Source organism: Leuciscus leuciscus, assembly GCF_965113295.1.
Source record: "Leuciscus leuciscus genome assembly, chromosome: 9".
NCBI classification, from domain to species: Eukaryota; Metazoa; Chordata; class Actinopteri; order Cypriniformes; family Leuciscidae; genus Leuciscus; species Leuciscus leuciscus.
The window spans coordinates 2,164,761-2,187,657 of NC_138733.1; the positions used below are offsets into that span (position 1 = coordinate 2,164,761).

General features: G+C 37.5%; 3 protein-coding genes across 5 annotated transcripts; 1 reads left to right on the forward strand and 2 right to left on the reverse strand.

Annotated features, from left to right (window-relative positions):
* Window positions 1-1,267: 1,267 nt before the first annotated feature.
* Window positions 1,268-5,470, forward strand: anapc15 (anaphase promoting complex subunit 15). 2 transcript variants are annotated; one of them, XM_082180372.1, is made up of 5 exons: window positions 1,268-1,404; window positions 2,105-2,226; window positions 2,575-2,634; window positions 2,730-2,867; window positions 4,645-5,470. In XM_082180372.1, exons 2-5 carry the CDS (start codon window positions 2,107-2,109, stop codon window positions 4,669-4,671), a joined length of 345 nt encoding a protein of 114 aa, XP_082036498.1. In that variant the 5' UTR covers window positions 1,268-1,404; window positions 2,105-2,106; the 3' UTR covers window positions 4,672-5,470. The 2 variants fall into 2 exon arrangements, with proteins under 2 accessions (XP_082036498.1, XP_082036497.1); XM_082180371.1 differs by having other exon boundaries at window positions 1,269-1,404; window positions 4,675-5,470.
* A 151-nt stretch (window positions 5,471-5,621) lies between these two features.
* On the reverse strand, window positions 5,622-12,724 carry tomt (transmembrane O-methyltransferase). Of its 2 annotated transcripts, XM_082180278.1 has the most exons (4): window positions 12,625-12,724; window positions 11,084-11,358; window positions 9,651-9,847; window positions 5,622-8,272 (listed from the first exon to the last, which is right to left on the reverse strand). In XM_082180278.1, exons 2-4 carry the CDS (start codon window positions 11,343-11,345, stop codon window positions 7,952-7,954), a joined length of 780 nt encoding a protein of 259 aa, XP_082036404.1. In that variant the 5' UTR covers window positions 11,346-11,358; window positions 12,625-12,724; the 3' UTR covers window positions 5,622-7,951. The 2 variants fall into 2 exon arrangements, with proteins under 2 accessions (XP_082036404.1, XP_082036403.1); XM_082180277.1 differs by having other exon boundaries at window positions 11,084-12,724.
* Window positions 12,725-12,863: 139 nt separating this feature from the next.
* sfrp2l (secreted frizzled-related protein 2 like) lies at window positions 12,864-19,025 on the reverse strand. Its single transcript, XM_082180257.1, has 3 exons — window positions 18,034-19,025; window positions 16,837-16,917; window positions 12,864-14,019 (listed from the first exon to the last, which is right to left on the reverse strand). The coding sequence occupies exons 1-3, from the start codon at window positions 18,560-18,562 to the stop codon at window positions 13,715-13,717; spliced, it is 915 nt and encodes a 304-aa protein (XP_082036383.1). The 5' UTR covers window positions 18,563-19,025; the 3' UTR covers window positions 12,864-13,714.
* Window positions 19,026-22,897: the final 3,872 nt, after the last annotated feature.

Below are 22,897 nucleotides of genomic sequence, written 5' to 3' on the forward strand. Positions count from 1 at the left end.
ATATTCGCCATTTTAACAGATGGACAGTGAGTTAGCAACGAAGCTACCAGTGATGCTATCAATATTAATACTAATTTATATTATAAGTTTGTTTGTAAATGAGTGTGGAGAAGACGCGTTCAGCCGTGATCCACGGACGTAACCTTTAAGAGTATGCAGCGTTGGATCACTAATAGGCTTGAGACGCGTCTGCTCAACAGTCCGCGTTGTAACAATGAGGTTTGAGCAGTAGTGCTTCTCAGTGAGGAAGAGTAGAAAATGTTCGTTGTAAGCGGGTTTAAAGAGAAAAATCAAGAATTATAAATCAAATCAATAGAGCTCCAAAAACAACAACGCATTCAGACGCAACGCATGATAATGACAGGACAAGACATTATTCACCGTGTTTGCTTTACTCATATAATAAATTATATTCACCACACCTATCAGTGATTTAAATGTTGTAGCTGATCAATGTAATACAGTATAAACCTTGAATCTGTCTCTACCGCAACACAAGGTCTTTACCGCAACACCTAAAAATGCTGCGGTAAAGACGTGCTGCGGAAATGACATTTTTGCTAATATTACAGATAACTGGCAGCTAGCAAGGTCTGACACATCAGTTTTGACTTTTAGCAACACATATTCAACAGTAATATAAATACAATTTAAAAATGTAATTCAAAATACACAATTACTAAGCTGAATGGTAAGGACGCACAATAAATACTTAAGAAGAAAAGATGATCTTTATCTTATTTTTTCTGGATCTTGTGAGTGACCTAATGGAGGTGGACCAATCTGTCAGACAAGTGCTCACATGCTGATTTCTGTTTCCATAGAAACCAGATTTGTTTGGCTTTTAGAAATGTCATATTAAGAGTCTTTTTCAGTGATGCGGTAAGGACTCAAAATTGTGGGACAGGTTTATTTAGATGGGGGAAAAAATCATATTTTATGAAGCATCTAATGACAAATTTTAACATAAATCTAAAATTTCACTTCTGGGACTTAAAAGTGCTTGTAGTTGCAGAAACACACACACACACACACACACACACACACACACACACACACACACACACACACACACACACACACATCTGTCATATTCAGCACATGATGCATTACTGTGAGAGATTGCGTGCAGTAAACTATGTGCTCAAGGTTTATTGAGCGTTCAGTCAATCTTCAATCACATTTGCTTTGATCTGCTCGAGGAACTCGCGTGATAATCACAAGATAATCATTCGATTTTTTTGGGTAACTCGTGAATGTTTTTTACGCTTTTCAGAGTTCTGACACTGAGCGCATGAAGGGCGGAACTAAAACTCACGTGATGGTGTTTCCGAGGGGAGGAACTTCCGGTGCAACACCAGAGCCAGCCGTGTGTTTACATTTGAACTTTCTGCGGAGCTGCAGGTAAATCATATTATATATATATATATATATTAAAGACTCTTTTATTCAAATTTATCAGGCACGCTATTTACACAAGTGACCGGAATACTGTGTCTCTTCTGTGTGTGTTATTTATTTATGAAGAATAAACAAACAACCTACACAGAAAGTACCATAATCATGCGATATACCGCAATACTGACATTCATATTAACTGATATTTACACAATACTACCGAATAGCTCATGTGAAGCAATGCCACGCATTAACATGTTACTTTAATACCACGTTTTTATGATATACCATGATATTCTTTTTTGTTGTACTTTATAAAAATATCATAAAAACAAGGTATTACTGACTTACATGTGATTAAACATGGTAGTTTTAGTTATGGTAATTTCTAAAAGTGTAGTGTCATGCATTTACATTGTACTCAAAGAAATGTATAAGAATATCATGATGTATAATAAAAAATGTGGTATTTTTGTAGGACCATAGTATGATTTTATGATATACCAAGATATTATACATTTCTTTGCGTATGATGTAAATGCATGACATCACTAAAACAATAACATGTGAAAAACACAGTAATACCGTGGTGTTTTTAGTGTTGCCTTGCATTTACATACTATTCTAAAATATTTTGGTATTTGATTAAAACATGGTATTACCGCAGTCCTTGTTCACGTGTGTGTGTGTGTGTGTGTGTGTTCAGAGATGTCCACCCTCTTCCCGTCTCTGTTCCCGCGTGTGACCGAGTCTCTGTGGTTTAATCTGGACCGTCCGTGTGTGGATGAAGCCGAACTACACCAACAAGAGCAGCAGCACCAGACCTGGGTGTGTGTGTGTGTGTGTGTGTGTGTGTGTGTGTCATGGAGTGTGAGTGAATGTGTGTGTGAATGAATGAGTGTGTGAATGAATGAGTGAGTATGTGAGAGAGAGTGAATGTGTGTGTGAGAACTGCTGAACGTGAGTGTGTGTGTGAGAGAGAGAGTGTGTGAGTGAGTGCGTCAAAACTGCTGAACGTGAGTGTGTGTGTGTGTGTGTGTGTGTGTGTGTGTGTGTGTGTGTGTGTGTGTGTGTGTGAGAACTGCTGAACGTGAGTGTGTGTGTGTGTGTGTGTGTGTGTGTGTGTGTGTGTGTGTGTGTGTGTGTGTGTGTGCTGATGAAGCTGTCTGTGTTCAGTTGCAGAACATCGCAGAGAAAGACAACAACCTGATGCCCATTGGCCGGCCCATCTTTGAGGTGCGCGTGAGAACGCATGACGTTCAGATCCGATTCCTGAGAATATCATATATAATATAATATCACATCTAACACGTTCTTTACACTCATGGCAGACCTTCGACGAGGAAGAGGAGGAGGATGATGAAGACGAGGAGGACAGCGAGGAAGACTCAGAGGACGATGAAGACATGCAGGACATGGACGACATGAACATCTACAACGAGTTTCCTGACGACGGAGAAATTAATGAGGTCAAGAGATACACACACACACACACACACACACACACACACACACACACACACACACACACACAATCAAACAAGTTTATTCTAAGAGCAAAACAAATACACTGTAAAAAATATTTACATGGTTTGTTATCACAACTTTTTTTCTTTGTCAAATCAACTTAATATTTGTATTTTCGGTTGATTAAACCTCAATCTCCTTCATTGTATTAACTCAAAACTTGTATTGCAATGAACTCAAAATCTTAAGGAAACCAGGTAACTTAATTTTTTTAAGTTAAACCAACAATAGTGAATATAATGTGTATATAATGATTAATTATGGTTTGTGTGATAAAGGTTACAGCAATAATGTCATATAATGATAGATTTGAAAATATTCAGGGCATTTAAAAACCTAATATATAGTGCCATTATTATTATTATTATTATTATACAGTAATCAACATTTGAAGTGGGTCAAAAAAGTTAATCTAAGTTGTCCTAAGAATAAATAAAAAATAAATGTAGAACTTTGATGAAAGCTTTTGATCCACTTCAAATGTTGACTACTGTAATAAATATTGTTTTTCATATTAAATGTCTTAAATATGTAAAGGGATGTTTATAGGTGAGACACGACCTGTGTTGCTCATGCTCTGCTCAGTCCTGAGCTCTATTTCACTCCTATAACATGTGTTTCACTCCTATAACATGTGTTTCACTCCTATAACATGTGTTTCACTCCTATAACATGTGTTTCACTCCTATAACATGTGTTTCACTCCTATAACATGTGTTTCACTCCTATAACATGTGTTTCACTCCTATAACATGTGACGAGTGGAAAGAAAACACACATTTAAGAGTTTATTCTCGATACATGTCTTTAAAGATGAGTTTTGTCCTCCACTTCTGCAGCACTGACACACACCAGAACTTACAGCTTTATTCATATCTATATTCTGAAGGATTTTACAGAGGGGTTTGTTCATAACATCATTTGCCTGATTTTTATAACATTTTATTCCTTAAAACGTGGTTAAAAATGTGTTTGTTGACAGTATTTTCTGATTTATGGAGTGATAAAAAGAGAAGTAAAGAATCCCCTCTGTAAAAACCTTCAACTCTAACATGAAAACAAAATCAGACAAGAGTTTTGAACCTGGCTTTACCCAATGTTCAGATTAATTCTCTGGAAATGTATGCAAAACTATGCATATTTAATTAGAAAACGCCTCATTTGCATATAAAAACATTTCTGAAAACTTGAAATACAAAAAAATGTATAATAATCTTAATGTGTTTAGTCATCTGGGGGAAGTATGATGAGATATATTAGTTATTGACCTTCACTGCAGAAAATGCTTTTCTTACTCAGTATTTTTGTCGTTTTTAGTCCAAATATCAGACATTTCTTAAATCAAGAAGCAGTTACTAGATATTATGTCTTGGTTTCTGGGGGAAATAAGCAAGTGAGTTTTTGCTTAAAACAAGCAAAATGATCTGCCAAAATAATCTTTTTATAATAATAATAATAATCTGAATTAAGATTTGATAAAATAAGATATTTCTGACCCAAATTGCAGATAATTTTGCTTGTTTTATTTGCTTTATTTCTTTCCCACCCAGAAAACAAGAAGGGATTTTACTACTTAAATGGGTTAAGAATGTTTAGATATTTGGACTGGAAACAAGACAGAAACAGTGAGTGAGTAAAGCGTGTTCTGCAGTGTTAAATGCTGACAAACGCTGATTCTAGTGACGTTCAGTTTTGAAGAGATCTGAGTTTTGATTTTAGGTGAATGACGTGAGTGTCGCTCACTGACAGGTCGACATGGAGGGAGCCGATCAAGACCAGGACCAGTGGATGATCTAGACCAGATCAGTCAATCAGACGAGGAGCTGGAGCTGGGCGATGGAAGGAAGTGTCCGTGTGCTGCTGAAACACTCACATGACTGTTATTTATACGTCACACACACACACACACACACACACACACACACAAGACCGTCAGCTCAAGTGTTCAGTGTTACTAAAGAACCACTTCACTGCAAATAATGCTTTTCTTACTTGTTTCCAGTCCAAATATCAAACATTTCTTAAATCAAGATGCATTTACTAAAGTAGTGAAAGACCATACGATATTAAGTCTTGTTTTCTGGGGAAATTAATCAAGTTTTTATTTAAAAAAAAGCTAAATTATTTGCCAATTGGGATGCTTTTTTTAAGCATCAACTCACTCAATTTTTATTAATTCCCCCGGAAAACAGGACATAATATCTTATGGCCGTTTACTACTTTAGTAAATCCATCTTGATTTAAGAAATGTTTGATATTTGGACTGGAAACAAGACAAAAATACTGAGTAAGAAAAGCATTTTTTGCAGTGTTCGTGTTTCTCATAAACCAGCACTTGTCACAACATGAACTTTCGTCACTTCTCAGGCGTGTAGAAAGTGTTCAGTGACTCAGTCTGTAAAGTTATTGAGTTACTGGGCATTTCTGCGTGTCATCCAGACGAGTGTCAGGATTCAGGAGGTACGGCTCAGAGACGCTGACGGCTTTATCCTCATGTTTGTATCATATGTCTTTGTGCTTGTAAATAAATTTGTAGTCAATTGTTCATCTTGTACAAATGGTTGATTTGTTAACTTCCCACATCCTATTTAAATAGAAGCATCGCTAACACTTTACAATAACGTTCATTAGTTAACATTAATTAACTACCTTAGTTAACATGAACTAAAAATGAACAATACTTAAGCATTTATTAATCGTAGTTCATATTAATCTCAACATTTACTAATACGTTATTACAGTCAAAGGTTGTATTTGTCAACATTAGTTATACGATGGTCTGGGTGAATACTCGATTCTGATTGGCTGCAGGGTGTCCATTATAAAGTGCTAGAGGACACCTAGTAAAGGAGTTCTGGTGAAACTGACTGTTTACCTTCGAAATAAATAAATAAATGCGCTGGCTACATCAGCTGTGAGTAACCATAGCAACAGGCAGTAAACTGAGGGTTCTACGAGCTGAGCGGACTATAAATATCTCCGGTTGCTAAATAAACCGTCAGGCGTAACCAGGGAAACCAAGTTAGTGTTTGTAAAAACTTTATATTTCGATTGTAAAACTAGGCTAATTAAAATATAAACTAATGTTTTAAAAATGTGTAATTTGTCAAGTGACCATGGTATAAGCGGGTTAATGCCCTTCGAGGTGTCCATTGTCAGGTATTAATGGACTTCGGCGGAGGAAGCCGCCTCACGCCTCGCCGTCGTCCATTAATACCTGACAATGGACACCTCGTCGGGCATTAACCCTTACATAACTAATGAACCTTATATGGTAAAGTGTTAGCGAATCATCTGTTTAGTTTGGCATTTTTAAATCATTCAAGACGTGAAGGGTCGAATTTTGTCATAATGTATTCACCGTCACGTTCCTCTAAGCCTGTGAGATCTCTGCTCTCCAGTCTCATCTGCATATGTGTAACGTACATGTGATGAACAAAGACATGTCTCACACACACAAGGGTTTATGATACCAGTGCCTACTTTCATGATATGGAAATATTAGCCATACAGGTTTAGAAGGACACGAGAATCTCATTAATGTTTGTTTTATGATATTAATAAAGGGCACTTTGAAGTCATTAACATTATATTTAATTGGATCCAGTTATGACTTTTTGATTAGAAAATAGATAGGGTAACTTTCCATTTCATACCAACTTTAATTTACGATATGACTTAATGCGCTTATTAAATCACAAAGGCTAAAATAAATATATGTGCTGCATAATTCAGAGAAAAGCCCATCACTGTGTTCTTATGCAAAGCGAGTTTTCCACCAAAATAAAGTTTGAAAATAGAATTAACAATAAATTTCAAAGAATTTTAGTATTGTAATTTTACATTAGATTATTTTATATAATTTTTCTTAAATACTTTTTTATTTTACAGTGAAATATTGCAATATTCCTTTGTTTAATATTTAATAATAATGAATAATAATTATTTATAAATTATATTTTTATTTAAAATTATTATATAATGATATGTAAAGTATTCTATAATAATGTAAAATATATTATAATTTTATAGACATTGATATATAACTCAAAAAGTTTAAATGGTCAAATGATACATAAATTATTAAATGATTGCATGATGATTAAATGATTAAAGTTGCTATTAAACGAGTGACGGTGACATCATATTGTGACGTATTTCAGAGTGTAAGGGACTGTTGAAAAAGATTAAATGTAGGGCGGGGCTTGATTCTGTGAATCAGTTATTGATTGGATGTTGAGATGTGGGCGTGGCTCTAAAGATTTTTCGGGGGCGGAGTTTAAGCGCATTAAATGATTGGTTAATCCTGCATGCGTCACCAGAGAGAAGACTGACGCATCACTGGAAAGATCCAGTTATGACATTTTGATTAAACATTACAAGGTAAAAACATTTTTATAAAAAGAAACGTGCATGGATGAATATTTCACAATAAGATCAATAATATGCATTTAGAAAATAAGAGCAAATTTCATTTTCGCAAGAGTGAAGAGTAGCTAGGGACTCACTGCGCCTTCAAATTACTCCATTTCAGGAGCAAAGATAAAAATATTCCATTTAGAGGCACTTCAGGAGAGTCCGCACTCCACCAAACACAAGAGACGTCCAAAAGCCAGATCAAATGATTTTACTGAAAAAAGTGGCAAACGTTTCAGTCACATGTGACCTTTCTCAATGCCAAGCTTACAATGCTATAAGTGCAGGAGCCATCTTAATTGATCAAGTCACATGGTTACATAGATCACATGATCAACCAAATCCAAGACCAATGAAGGATCCAAACACAGTGTTGGACAGCATGCTTACAAGACAGAGAGAGAAAGAGAAGTTAAAATAAATAAACGAAGATTTTTTTTTTTTTTTGTGGAAAATAATAATAATTAAATAAAAAAATGAATAAATACTTAAATAAATGTAAAGTTCACATGCTGTTAAAGTTCACAAGTGAATGAATGAAACCCCTCACACTCGTTCTATCGGCTGAGAAACACGATGTTGTCATGTCGTGTTGTTAACGCTGAGAGCTTCACTTGATCCCGAGGAAGGTGAGCTCCGCCATGCCGTCCCGGATGCCCCTGATGTACTCGAGCGTGGCGCGGTGAACTCTGACCTCGTACAGGCCGCAGCGCCGCGCGTGCCGGAGGAAGTTGGGCGCTCCGGGGAAGATGACGTTGTCCGCCAGGATGATGGATCCCTCTCCCAGAAGCCCACTGTCCTCCAGCAGGTGCAGGTCCGGCAGATAGCAGCGCTTCCAGTGATCCATGAACACGAAGTCCAGGCACTCCACGCCGAAGTCCTCACGCAAGCGCGGGATCACCTCATCCGACGGCCGCACGATCAGCTCCACCTGGGAAAACCAGTGACGGAGAGATCAAACTCTTCACACGCTATGCTGGAGTCGCTTCCTGGACTGGATGGTGTTGGCCATAATAAGCTACAATTGTTAAGCCTGGTTTCACAAAATGTCAAAGCAAGCTGACTTAACTACTGTCTGAATGAATGCCAGATTGTATTTTAACACCATGTTTATCTATCTATCTATCTGTCTGTCTATATATACAGTATATATATATACACACACACACTAATTAAATATTTACAAGAAAAAGTTCAATATTTTTGAAAAAAAAAGTCTAAAGCTCAATAAGGCTGCATTTATTTGATCAAAAATACTTAAAAAAAACAAGGAAATCTCACACACTATCAATACTTGCAAACAAGTATCAAAATGATTGCTTACTAATCAAAAATACTTAAAAAATCTGAAATATTTTTCCAATGTAAATCATCTGTTTTCTATATGTGAATATATAGTAAAAAGTGTAATTTATTCCTGTGATCAAAGCTGAATGTTCAGCATCATTACTCCAGTCTTCAGTGTCACATGATCCTTCACTAATCACTCTAATATGAGGATTTGATGCTCAAGTTCATATTTTTTGTGGGAACCGTGATGCATTTTATTTTTCCGGATTCTTTGATGGAAAGAAAGGTCAAAAGAACAGCATTTATTTGAAATAGAATCTTTTGTAACATGATAAATGCCACTTTTGATCAATTTAATGAATCCTTGCTGATTTCTTCTTTTTTTTTAAGTAAGTAAATACAGGAATAAATTACATTTGAAAATATATTGAAATAGAAAACATTTGTTTTAAACTGTAATAATATTTTACAGTATTACTGTATTTTTAATCAAATAAATGCAGCCTTGGTGTGTAAACAATTTCAAAACAATTGAAAAAATCGGAATTATTCTAAACTCTCATCCGATAATGTATATCAGTCAACTGTTGTTGTGTTAAATTCTGCTTTACAAATCAAGTTAAAAGTGCTGGATGTAAGTTTTTCACTCTACTAAGGCATAAAAATATAATATGTTTGCATATATTGAGGAAAAATGCTAAGTTCACTCGTTCCTCTGAAGAACACTTCTACAGCCACAGTTATTCTACTCTGAAATGTGTGTTTCCGTGTTGGAATGTGTGTGTGTGTTTTGGTCTGTGAAACTGCATGTTGACAATTTGCAAATTTTCATTGTCAATTGCGCTCGTTCCTGTTCCGTTTGCTCAAACTGGCGGCCCGTGTGAGCGTCGAGTCTGAGGAGGCGGGGAAACCACGATCTCCCATATTTAGAATTTGGACTGCAGTACCTGTTTCCACCACTAGCTGTCAATCTTACAGACTGCACCTTTAAGAAAGAAAAGTGAATGCAGAAAACTCACCATGTCTTCATCAAAACCCGCCAGTCGAATGATTTTCTCGGCCACTGCAGCGTTTCGCTCGTCCATCTCGACGGAGTAGATGCGAGCGCCGATGGGCAGCGAGCGGGCGATGCGAACGGTGCTGTAACCGCAGTGAGTGCCCAGTTCCAGAACAGTGATCGGGCAGTGTTCCTGCAGCAGCCGGTCTAGGATCTTACCTGCACAAACAGCCAATCAGAACACAGCAAGTGAGCGTGACTGGCAATCGGAACACAGCAAGTGAGCGTGACAGCCAATCAGAACACAGCAAGTGAGCGTGACAGCCAATCAGAACACAGCAAGTGAGCGTGACAGCAAATCAGAACACAGCAAGTGAGCGTGACAGCCAATTGGAACACGGCCAATCGGAACACAGCATGTGACCGTGACAGCCAATCGGAACACAGCAAGTGAGCGTGACTGGCAGCCAATCGGAACACAGCAAGTGAGCGTGACTAGTGAGATGTAATACTAATAATCACATGATGACATCACATGTGTGTTTATGTTTTTTGTAACTTTTCGCCACACACCGACCAATGGCCAGTGACTTAAGAACATTTACCAGCCATCAATATATTTTTGATCAGCCATGAAACATAGATGAATCCTTATTAAAGTTACAAACGTTATTCAGTCTAGAGCAGTGAGTGATTTATCTTTGTCTTTTGTTGTTTGACTAACATTTAAAACACAGGAATATTAGGCCGCTGTCACTTTAAGAGCAAATGCACATGCGTTTTCTTAACCAACTGTTCATGTTCACTTAAGATGGGCATTTTGACATAATTTAGTGTGAATATGTCTGTTCAAGCGTTGGAGATGTCTCAATTCAGCATTGTGCTCTCTGGCTTTCTGGGCGTGTGTGTGTGTGTGTTACGTGTGTGTGTTAATCTGTGCTACAGTGTTTACACTTTCCACACATTGCACGAGTAATGAAATAAACTCCCTTTCGCTTCTTTTCATGTGCTTGAGTATTTAAACCGGCAAGGCTGGCGATGATCAACTGTCCCGGGAATCAATCACGTCTGTTCACACTCATGTTCTCACAATATTGTATTGATAGAATTCATAAAAATGGGTTACACTTTATTTTAAGATGCCATTGTAACAGTGTAATTACATATTACTGAGTACTGAGTAATAATAATTAACTACATGTACTTACTATAGGGTTACGGTAGGATTCGGATTAGGGTTAGTTGCATGTAATTATGCATAATTTACTGTTATTACTATGGTAAGTACATATAACATATACGTATAACAAGGACACTGTAAAATAAAGTGTTACCTAAAAATGTTACCGGCAAAGTGGCGATTGACACTGTTTCATATACTCGTCAATGTCGAATTTGGCATATGGCGAGTGTTCATTTTAGGCCCTGTGTGTGTGTGTGTGTGTGTGTGTGTACCTTTCTTGGGCCCGATGTTGCTGATGAACTCCACTTTACTGCACCACTGGTCAAAGGTGTCCAGGATGCTCTGGGAGTCTCCGGGCGTGGCGTGGGTCAGTATGTACTGAAAGGCCCGTTCCTCTCGGCTGAGGCCCGATAAACAGTCTCGCACCCAGCGGATCAGTACGGCCCGGTACAGCAGCACGAAGAAGTAACGGTAACGGATGATCAGCGTGAGTAACAGAGGAAGTAAAGCCAAAGCGATCGCAGGAGAAACCATCTTCACCTCTGACCTGCGAACACAAAGACAGGCTTTAACGTCACTGAAACATAGTAGAAGCTAGCTTATATAAGCTAAGCTAGCTGGACTAGCCACTTTCTTCTAGACACAATCTTTGTTGCATTATTTTCCTGTTATCTCTGTAAAGCTGAACTGTACTGTAAAAAGTGACTTGACGATCAGACACCATTCAGAACACCCTAGCAACGGCATAGCAACACACTAAAACACTCAGAACACCCTAGCAACCACATAGCAACACACAAACACCCAGAACACCCTAGCAACTACATTGTAACACGCTAAAACACTCAGAACACACTAGCAATGGCATAGCAACACGCTAATACTCAGAAAACCCTAGCAACCGTATAGCAACACACAAACACCCAGAACACCATAGCAAACGCATAGCAACACATTAACACTCAGAACACCCTATCAACCACATAGCAACACACAAACATTCAGAACTCCCTAGCAACTGCATAGCAACAGACAACCGCATTGCATCACACAAACACTCAGAACACCCTAGCGACTGCATAGCAACACACAAACACTCAGAACACCCTAGCGACTGCATAGCAACACACAAACACTCAGAACACCCTAGCAACCACATAACAACACACACTCATAACACCCTATCAACTGCATAGCAACACAAACACCCAGAACACCCTAGCAACCGCATAGCAACATGCTAAACACATGCAGTACAGCTGAATTAGAAAGGCTTAAAACACCAGGAGACCCTAGCAACCACACAGAAACATGCAAAACATTCAGACTGCATAGCAACACACTAAACACACCTTAGGAACCACATAGCATCAGCCAGAACAATCTGGAAAACATAACAACACGCTAAAAGCACTCAGACCACCACAGCAACTGCATAGCAACACACTAAAACATGCAGAACAGCTTAGCAACCATATAGCACCACATTAAAAACCCAGAAACCCATAGAAACCACATAGCAACACACTAAGAACCCTCAGAACATCTTAGCAAGCACAGGTTTGAGCACATCACTGTCAGCACTACTAGACTACAGTAAGAGCTAAACTCAAACTACTCTACACAGCAAACACTTCACATCCAGCCTATGAAAACTCTACATTAATAATTCAAACGCCTTTGTTTCGACGTGATAGAACATGTTGACCGTCCAGAAGACACAAGCTGATCCCAGATCAGTTTCATTCAGACAAACACAGACACTCATTCACCAACACACAAAATAAACCATCATATCTGCTGATAACTTTACCAGATCCAGGACTCTCTCGACCCGCAAAACACACACTCTGAAGACAGAAAGAAGAGACACTCGTGTGAGTACCACAGGTGTGCAGCAGCCAATCACATTCCTCCGTCTGAATAATGGATGGAGCGCCTCCACTTACACCTGGAGCGTCACATGACCTGAGCGCATGACATCACAGCAGAAGCATGATACATTTCTGAAGGAATAGTGGAGCAGGAAGAAAACCACCAATATGTACAACACAATGTTCAATATTCTTTAATCGCAAATAAAAACTGTCAGTACAAAGTCTGTATGAAAGCATAAAAATCAAAAGATGGGCAGAAGGAATGGCGTTAGAATAATACACAAGATATATACTCAGTAATATGGCTTATAAAACAATAATAATAATAAAAAAAATACTTTTGCTTTAATTTGGTTGGATTCAAGTATTAATATTATTTCTACAATTTTATTGATTGTTTTTGTTATGTTGTCATTATTTGTATTGTTTGCTTATTATTAAAAATTTTTATACTTTTTTTTATTTTTATTATTTTTACAAGTTATATTGTATGAAAAACAAGTTGGTTCATTTTTTGATAATGCCTGTTAAATTGTTCTTGTCTTTTTTCACTGCATGTCATGTAAAGGAATAAAATATATAAAAAAATAGTGCTGTCAAATCAATTAATTGCATCTAACATAACACACTTTATAAATATATATAATATATGTGCTTGTATATATGTTTCAAAATTCAAGTACTTTGATGAAAGGTTTTGATCCACTTCAAATTTTGACTACTATATATATATATATACAGATATCTATCCTCCATATATACACAAAAATACAGATATATATATATATATATATACACAAACTTTTATGTTAGATGCGATTAATCGATTTGACAGCACGAATAACAAAGAAATATAGGAAAAAAGTTAAAGTATAAAAATCTGTAAAAATGATCAAATGAATTTACAGTGATTTACATTTCCGCTAATAAAAACAGCTCATTCTGAAGATGCAGTTTCATGCCCTTCATCACTCCAGAACTCTTTATCTTATCCGCTCATTAATGTCTGTTCCAGGGGTCGTGACCTCAGCAGGCTCGTCTCAGCATCATCCTGATGAACTTCTTCAGCTCTTTCTCTTCACGGGACCATTTGAGGAGTCGTGTGAGGAGCATGCGTCCGCTGCTCATGTGGGCCAGGGCGATGTATGAGCCGGTGAGCGGCCCGTCCAGCGCGGGACAGGAGCAGTCGCGACCCCCCGGCAGCCAGAGGGCGCTCTGGTCCCCCGCCGCCACCTGATGATCCTGCCAGCGCAGAACACGACTGCGCCCCTGAGGAACCACACGCACATCTGACCCGTCCCGAGACCAGGAGCCGATCCGCAGGCGGAACGCTGGAGAGAAGACGGAGAACAACAGGAGTTACAGTTTGGGTGTGGAATAAGGTCCTAGCCAGTGTTGTGTGGAACTCATTACAAGTAACTGGAGTTATGTAATCAGATTACTTTTTCAAGTAACTAGTAACGCATTACTTTTAAAATCTACAACAAAATATCAGAGTTACTTTTCAAATATGTAACGCAAGTTACTTCGTTTTCCCATATATTGACTAACTGACAGCTCTCCTGTCCTCATGTTGAGACAAATAGAAGTGCACAGGCGTGTGTGTGTGTGTGTGTGTGTGTGTGTGTGTGTGTGTGAGAGAACATGATGGTTATTGTAGTTCTAGACTAGATGTGAGCATTTACTCATCTCACTTGCACGAAAAAAGATTCAATATTCCTCAAAATGAATCAAATCTGTGAAATGCAAAATCAGAATATATGCAAAACCTCCAATAACTAAATATGTTAAATAAAACATAAATTTTTACGCATTAAATCTCACTTTATTGACCAGTGTACTTGCTTCTGACCGTCGATAATTCAGTGAAACCATAAACAAAAACAAAAAATATAGACTATATAGTTCTCCAGGTTAACAGCAGCTGAGAGGTTTGTTTGAGCGGCGCCCTCTACAGTACAGGAGTGAATCTACACTTCCTTCAGTCTGAGGATTATTATTTCACTTTTGGTGTGAAAAGGTCTTTACATTTGGCCAAAAATATAACTTTTTGGGAACTATACGGTTATCCGGACCACACGTGTGTCTTTAAGTCCCGTATAGTCATCCCTGATTGGTCTTAACCCCAGTGACGGGAAGGTTTAGGGGCGGGGTTAGGGGTAGGCCATCGTGTGGTCCGGATAACCGTATAGTACCCTTTTTTGTTATCAAAAAACAAGCCCGGCAATATTGTAATGCATTACTTTTCAAAATAATTTCCCCCAACACTGATCCTAGCTAACTTCTGGAACAAGAGCGGTATATAGGGATACAGTGCCCTCCACAATTATTGAACCCCCTGGTAAATATGATCAAAATTGGCTGTAAAAAATAAATCTGCATCGATTATCCTTGTGATCTTTCATTCAAAAAATGTGCAAAATTCTAACCTTTCATTGAAGTAAAAGAATTGAAAGTGGGGGGAAATCACATTATGAAATAAATGTTTTTCTCCAAAACATGTTGGCCACAATTATTGAAACCCCTAGAATTTTTTACGAGTAAAATATCTCTGAAGTATATTCCCATTAATATTTACCTTTTTTAGTACACCAGGGTGACTAGGAACATGAAACTGTCCAGCTATGACTTTGTGTTTCACAGAAGTTTAAATATGAGGAAACACAAAGGCCAAATCCCCTTAATCATCCATCACAATGAGTAAAACCACAGAATACAGTTCTGATGCGTAGCAAAAGATTGTTGAGCATCACAAACTAGAAAGTGGCTGTAAGACAGTAGCTAAAGAATTGAAAATCCCAAATTTGACCATCAGGGCAATAATTAAGAAGTTATAACCAACTAAAGATGTTATGAATCTGCCAGGAAAAGGACGTGTGTCTATACTGTCTTAATGCACGGCGAGTATGAAAGTTTGAGTGGCCAAAGATTCTCCAAGGATCACAGATGGAGAATTGCAGAGATTAGTTGAGTCTTAGGGTCAGAAAGCCTAAAAAATAAATTATCAAACAACCCCTACATCCCCACATGTTGTTTGGGAGGGTTTAAAAAAAAAACCTCCTCGCTCATCCAAAAACAAATTCCAGCAAATTTAATTGTCAGACACGACTGGATCTTCAAACAACACAGGGTTCTGTGGTCAGATGAGACTAAAACAGAGCTTTTTGGCAGCAAACACACTAGATGGGTTTGGTGAACACAAGGATAAAAAGTACCCCATGTGTACAATTTAATATACCATTGGATCTTTAATGTTGTGGGCATATTTTTCTGCTGGAGGTCCTGGACTTCTTGTTCAGATACATGGCATTGTGGATTCTATCAAATATCAACAGATAAAAAATCAAAACCTGATGCTTTCTGCTAGAAATCTTATAATGGGCCGTGGTTGGATCTTCCATCAGGACAACGATCCAAAACAAACATCAAAATCAAAACAAAAATTTGTTGTGGAGCACAAAATGAAGCTTCTGCCATGACCATCCCAGTCCCCTGACCTGATGAGTGGAGTGAACTGAAGAGGAGAAGCACCAACATGGATCTGGGAATCTGAAGGATCTGGAGAGATTCTGTGTGGAGGAATGGTCTCTGATCTCTTGTCAGTTATTCTCCAAACTCATCAGGCATTATAGGAGAAGACTCAGAGCTGTTATCTTGGCAAAAGGAGATTGCAAAAAGTATTTAATAAAAGGGTTTCAATAATTGTGGCCAACGTGTTTTGGAGAAAAACATTTATTTCATAATGTGATTTTCCCCCCACTTTCAATTCTTTTACTTCAATGAAAGGTTAGAATTTTGCACATTTTTTGAATGAAAGATCACAAGGATAATCGATGCAGATTTATTTTTTACAGCCCATTTTGATCATATTTACCAGGGGGTTCAATAATTGTGGAGGGCACTGTATATAGTGGATAGGGAGTGGTTTTGGACACAGCTAAGAACAAATGTGGGCGGGGCTTGATTTTGTCTGTGGGGAATTGATTGGATGGTTGTGGTTTGCTATTGGTGGATCTCATGTGAGTGACAGGTTGCCCCGCCCTCGCACCAGTTAACACGAAGAAACATATAGCCATGTTTTCATGTTCATGTTAAACGTTTTGAGTCGCTCCATCATGATGGGTTATAACTGGTCTACAGTTTCTCACCGAACGGACTCTTGCAGAAGTTCTGCTGGATCTCTCGCTCTCCCTCTGAGTCTGGACAGCAAACCTCACAGATCCCAGAACCTGGAGGAAACAGAGAAGAGACACAGATGTATAAAACCTGATCCCAACTTATTCTGATGCCATCAAATAATAAAAAAAATTTAAAAGGTTTTGTTTTGGACCAAGATTTTAACCAGAAGCTAAGGTTTGTAAACAAACTTTGATGTTGTTTGAGGGACTCGAACTCGAGTCACCTTGTGCACAGCTGCGGAAAATGTATTATTATATTCCCACGGTGACATTACAGCTCACTTTCATCCGATTCTTTCTGACTATGGGTCGCAACATTTCTTACAGATTTCTGCTCATTCTAACTCGGATAAATTAGCACAGATAGAGTACATTTATTTATTTGAACGTCTAAACGAGATCATGATTGCGTGTGTGAAGCAGTAATACCGTCTCTCTATTAACTGTGCTAAATGTTCTCAGAACGTTCTGGCAAGGTTCTAAACAAACGTTCTTCCAGTAATGTTATCTGGTCTGTAATAATGTTCTCCACAAATACGAAGGAGCAAAAAAAGTAACGTTTTATTTTTAAAATAGAGGATAAAAAAAAAAAAAAACATTCCCATAATGTTTGAAGAATGATACAAATGGAATGTTCCCATAACGACTATTTTATAACATTTAAAAACGGAACATTCAGAAATAACATTTTCATTACTTAATGGGGACGTTAGCAAAACGTTTTTACAGTATAGCCTACTTGTGTTAGCTTGGTGATTCAACTGGTTTTCTGTCCAACAGGGAACGTTCTGGCAGAGTTTTAAACAAACTTCTTCCAGAAACATCAACAGAACGTTCGTTCAGAGATATCGTTTTTATATTTTTTAAAATGTTTTCCACAAAAACGAAGGAACAAAAAAAGTAATCGTTTATTTTGATTTTTTTTTTACGTTTTCATTACTTATTGGGACCATAAAAAAAAAAAAAACTTTTTAAGAATGTAATTTCGTTAGTCAAGTCACCATTTATACAGCGCTTTTACCAGATTGTTTCAAAGCAGCTTTACAGTGATAATAGGAGATTACAGTAACAGAGATTGTTTAGGCTTTACAGCAGCTCTAGAATAAAGTTATTGTCCAGCTAAAGTTAGTTTTGATTGTTTAGTTTGTTAGTTTAAACTCGGTGAACCTTTAGGCGCGTCGGTTGTTGTTTCCTCCCGGTTCGCGTCTCGTTCTCCGGGAACGCAGAGCTCCGGTCCATCTGGAAACCGGCTGCAGTTGAACATCTCCGGCCACGGGAACCCGAACGCGCTCATGACGGGCAGACACGCGTCTCGCACCGCCTCGCAGAGACTCCGGCACGGGCGCACCGGGACCGGGACCTCCGGTAAACACACGGGCGCGAAGAGCGAGCAGAGGAAGCGTCGCGTGTCCCGGTGACAGTGTTTGCCGAGCAGAGGCACCCATGAGGCGGACTGTTGCTGAGCTTCCCTCGCGGTGTCGTGGCCCAGCAGGTTCGGGAGCCGCATCTCTCCGTAGCCGATCCCGGAACACAAGCCCATCGTGTTCGGAACCGGTTTACACACCGAGCGCACTGCGCCGGAGTCAGACACCGGGTTTACTGTCAGACCTTCATCATGATCATCTTCATCACCAGTAGCTCTGGACGGACTGGAAACCAGCAGCAAGATCATGAACAGAGAATGAAGATTAGACATCGTAGACACGCGCGTTCAAACTCACATCTGTGTGTGTGTGTGTGTGTGTGTGTGTGTGGCGTCTCCACATCCTGTGAATCAAACACATCAGCTTCTTTATTACCGGCTGTAAAACACTTCAGTGGCTCGTGTGAGGGTTTCTGGGAATCTACTTTAGCTTTACTTAGTTTGGGCAATTAAAAACTTAAAACAACGTTAGAAAAGTTAGGGGGGGAAAAGGTAATTGTAACTATATCTCACAATTTTGAGAAAAAAAATCAGAATATAAACTCGCAATTTTATAACTCACAAAGATTATATATTTTACATGGTGAGATATAAACTCAGAATGCAAGGGGTCACAGTTACGCCCAGCACTTAAAAAAAAGACTGTATGGGTTATTACAATCTTACATTTTTCTTCTTCCAAATATTAGAATGCGACAGAATAAGTTTCGATTCAAATGACAAAAATAAACAAATTCGACAAAAAAAAAAAAAAAAAAAAAAAACATTTAAAAAGTAGTCTTTCTCTTCCAGAAAAAAACAAACAATATTGATGACTCATCCTGCACTCAGGGGTTTATGCAAATGTCTGTCCAATCACGTGTTCTCGAGAACGACATGCCCCGCCCACTGATTCCACCTGCCTCTTTAGTGTCGTGTGTCGCAAAATATGGAAGCCAGTTAAAATAAAAACTATAACTGTGACTTTTCCCTCTTTGCAATTCTGAGTTTATATCTCATAATCTTTTATAAAAATAGTCTTTGTGAGTTATAAAATTAATGCGAGTTTATACAATTACCTTTTATATTTTATTTTATTTTATTCCGTGGGCAGAATCAAGCTTCCATGGAAAACTAAACAGTTATAAGCTTTTAAAAAAGTGTTTCACACAAACATAATATCTTTTTGGGAGAGAAACAAGTATGATAATGTATTAAAAATAGTAGGCTACTGTGAAATCGATGAATTGTAATTAATTGCATCTTACATAAACGTTTGTATATGTACACACACACACACACACACACACACACACACACACACACACACACACACACACACACACATATTTACAAGTTTTTATGTTAGATGCGACTAATCACGATTAATCGATTTATAATATATAATCGATAATTCAAAATATTCAAAATATTCAAAACACAATGACAGAAAAACAAGATGATAGTTTTCCAGTGATAGTGATGTTCATTCGCCAGCTTCACTCCTGCTGTTCCTCACAGTGGCCACTAGATGGACACATTCAACACACAATAGAAACTATATATGACAGCATTTAAATCAGTCAAATCTCAAATAAAATGATTAAGGTGGAAACCCTGGAGTAGCACATAAACAATGGCTGAATGTGTGTCAAACACACGGTATAGTGTGTGTATTAACTATATAAATAGTTAAAGTGCTTCCGTCTCTCTACAGCTGTCGTACTGTATGTTATGCACCGTCACTATGAGCCTATATATATATATATATGTGATTCTCCAACTAGGAGCACTTTTGGCACTGTGAGTTTATGGAAAATTCACTCTCTTAAAACACTCTTAAAACAATCTTCCTAGCTTCATTCATTTGTCTTCTAACACAATATAACAGTGGACAGTTTTAGAATTCCATGGATTATTATTATTTTTAACAGTTTTTCTGTAGAGCGCTTATAAAGATGTCATTTCCACCACTTTTCAATTTATGTATTTTATTACAATATAATATTGTAAAACTGTTATATAAGAATATGTATCTGTCAACAACATCAGTGGCTACCTAATCATGTAACAAAATAAATCTTAATACTTCATGAACTTAATGCATTTTTATTTAAAGTTGCTAAATGCCACGAGTTGGGATTTTTGCCTACAGTATCTCATTTTTGCTCAGGTCTATGTTTATTATAAGTCACTCACACATATATTGTAAGTAATGAACTATTACTACTTGATTTAAAATACTTTTAGATCCACATCATTGGTTATTCTTATTTTTTTTCTTAAAAACTGTAGTGGTGGAAATGACGGTTTATGGTGGAAAGATTGTTTCTGTTTATTTTTACTTAAATTGCCAGTCCAAAATATTTTAAACCATGTATTTTATTATTTAACATATATGAGTTGAACAGTATACCTAACAGTTTTAAAAATAATGATTACAAATGATATGCAAATTATATAAACCTGCTCAAAACATTCATATAAATATAGATAAATAAAAATACATTTAGAGTGTACTGGAATGGTGATATATAAAGTTCTCAGTCCAAAAGCACAAATATGTCATGAGAACATGCAAATAGCGCACAAACAGCATATATCATGTCCAAATCTACGCCTGTAACTTCTCAGAGGTGGAAATGACGGAGGTGGAAATGACATTTTAGCAGTTTTTCTGCAATATTAGCACACCCTCATGTCAGGCTTAGCTACTTTTGGACTTAGCATGTTGTTTACTCGTAATAAACATACATACATTATTTTCATATTTGTTGTACATAATTCAACTGAACTACAGCCAAGGTGGAAATGACGCTGAATAAAAATACTCTGTATAAAAGCTTGAGTTACCTTGATTTATTTTCTTGTGCTGAAGAGCACATGGGCCTGAAGTTTCATCTTCAACTAATACGTCCTTTTCACGATTATTTCCATGATTACCAAGTAAATAAAATATTTAAGGTGGAGCTATTAAAGTGGATTTTGTTGATGGAGGTGGAAATGACGGAAAACCTGAGGACAGACTTATTTAATTCAAAAAATAGTTTAAAATTATGATATACATATGGAATTTCGATGGTATGATATTATTTTATTTGTCCTTAAGACAAACATATTAAAAAATATTTTTAAATCGATCCTTTAATATAATTTTCTAACATTCAAAGAGGGCCAGTCTGGGTTGGGGACAAGCATAAAACTGCAAAATCTGCTAATAAACAGCCATGCAAAAGCATTTTTAAAAGAAAAAAGGGGAAAGATTTGGTGGTTACTAGGATGTTGGAGCATGAACTTCATAATGACAGTTTATTTTTGCACTTGTTTGTTTATTTATTTACAAAAAAAGGCCAAGGACACAAAAGTGCCTGTAGTTGGAGAATCACCCATATATATATATATATATATATATATATATATATATATATAAACCCCAGTGAACGGTTTACATGCGCAACATAACATCATTCACACTGACTCAGGCCTGCCATCTGTAAACGTGCCGCAAAAAATAGAGAACTACAAGTTATTTTTATTCCACTCTTTGTTTTTAGTGTCCATCAGTTGCTCTCACCTTGACATTTGAGGAGCAGATCTACTATATTTAATCTATATTTAACACACAAACTCAATCCAGCATCTGATGATGAGCTTGTTAAAGCCTGTCAGTCGCAGTCATAAACTCAACCTTTACACAGTCAAATCTCATCAAAAACTGCAATTAGAAGGGTTTCTGTGTGTAAATGTAGACACAAACACACTTAATGTGTTGTTTTATAGATGAGTGTGACATTGATATTCAAAGATAAAGACATTAGGTGTTTCTGGCAGAGTTAATGAAATGGACACCTCAGTAATTATTCTGTTCTCTCTCTCCAGAATCTTCTGTCGATTGAACACGAACACGAACACGAACACGAACACACACACACACACACACACACACACACACACACACACACACACACACACACACACACACACACACACACACACACACACACACACACACACACACACACACACACACACACACACACACACACACACACACACACACACACACACACACCTGTGTCCTCTAGTCAAACGCCTCTCTGACAGGAGGAAGATCCTCTGCGTTACAGGAGAATATTCTGGAGCAAAGAAAACAAATCACTCTCATGTACAAGTACAGTCTGACAGAATGACTCTACACTCACATTAATACAGTCTAAAAACTGCTGGGCCCAAATTTGGGTCAAATATGGACAAACCCAACCGTTGGGTTAAAAATTTAATTGGAAAAACTTAATCCAATGGTTGGGTTTGTCCATATTTGACCGCATTTTTAAGATCTTTAATGTTTCTGAAAGAGTCTCTTCTGCTCAGCAAAGCTGCATTTATTTGATTAGAAATACAGTAAAAAATCTGAAATATTATTCCAGTGTAAATCATCTGTTTTCTATGTGAATATATAGTAAAGTGTAATTTATTTCTGTGATCAAAGCTGAATGTTCAGCATCATTACTCCAGTCTTCAGTGTCACATGATCCTTCGCAAATCATTCTAATATGATGATTTGATGATCAAGAAACATTTATGATTATTATCAGTGTTGAAAACCGTTGTGCTGCTTCAGAGTTTTTA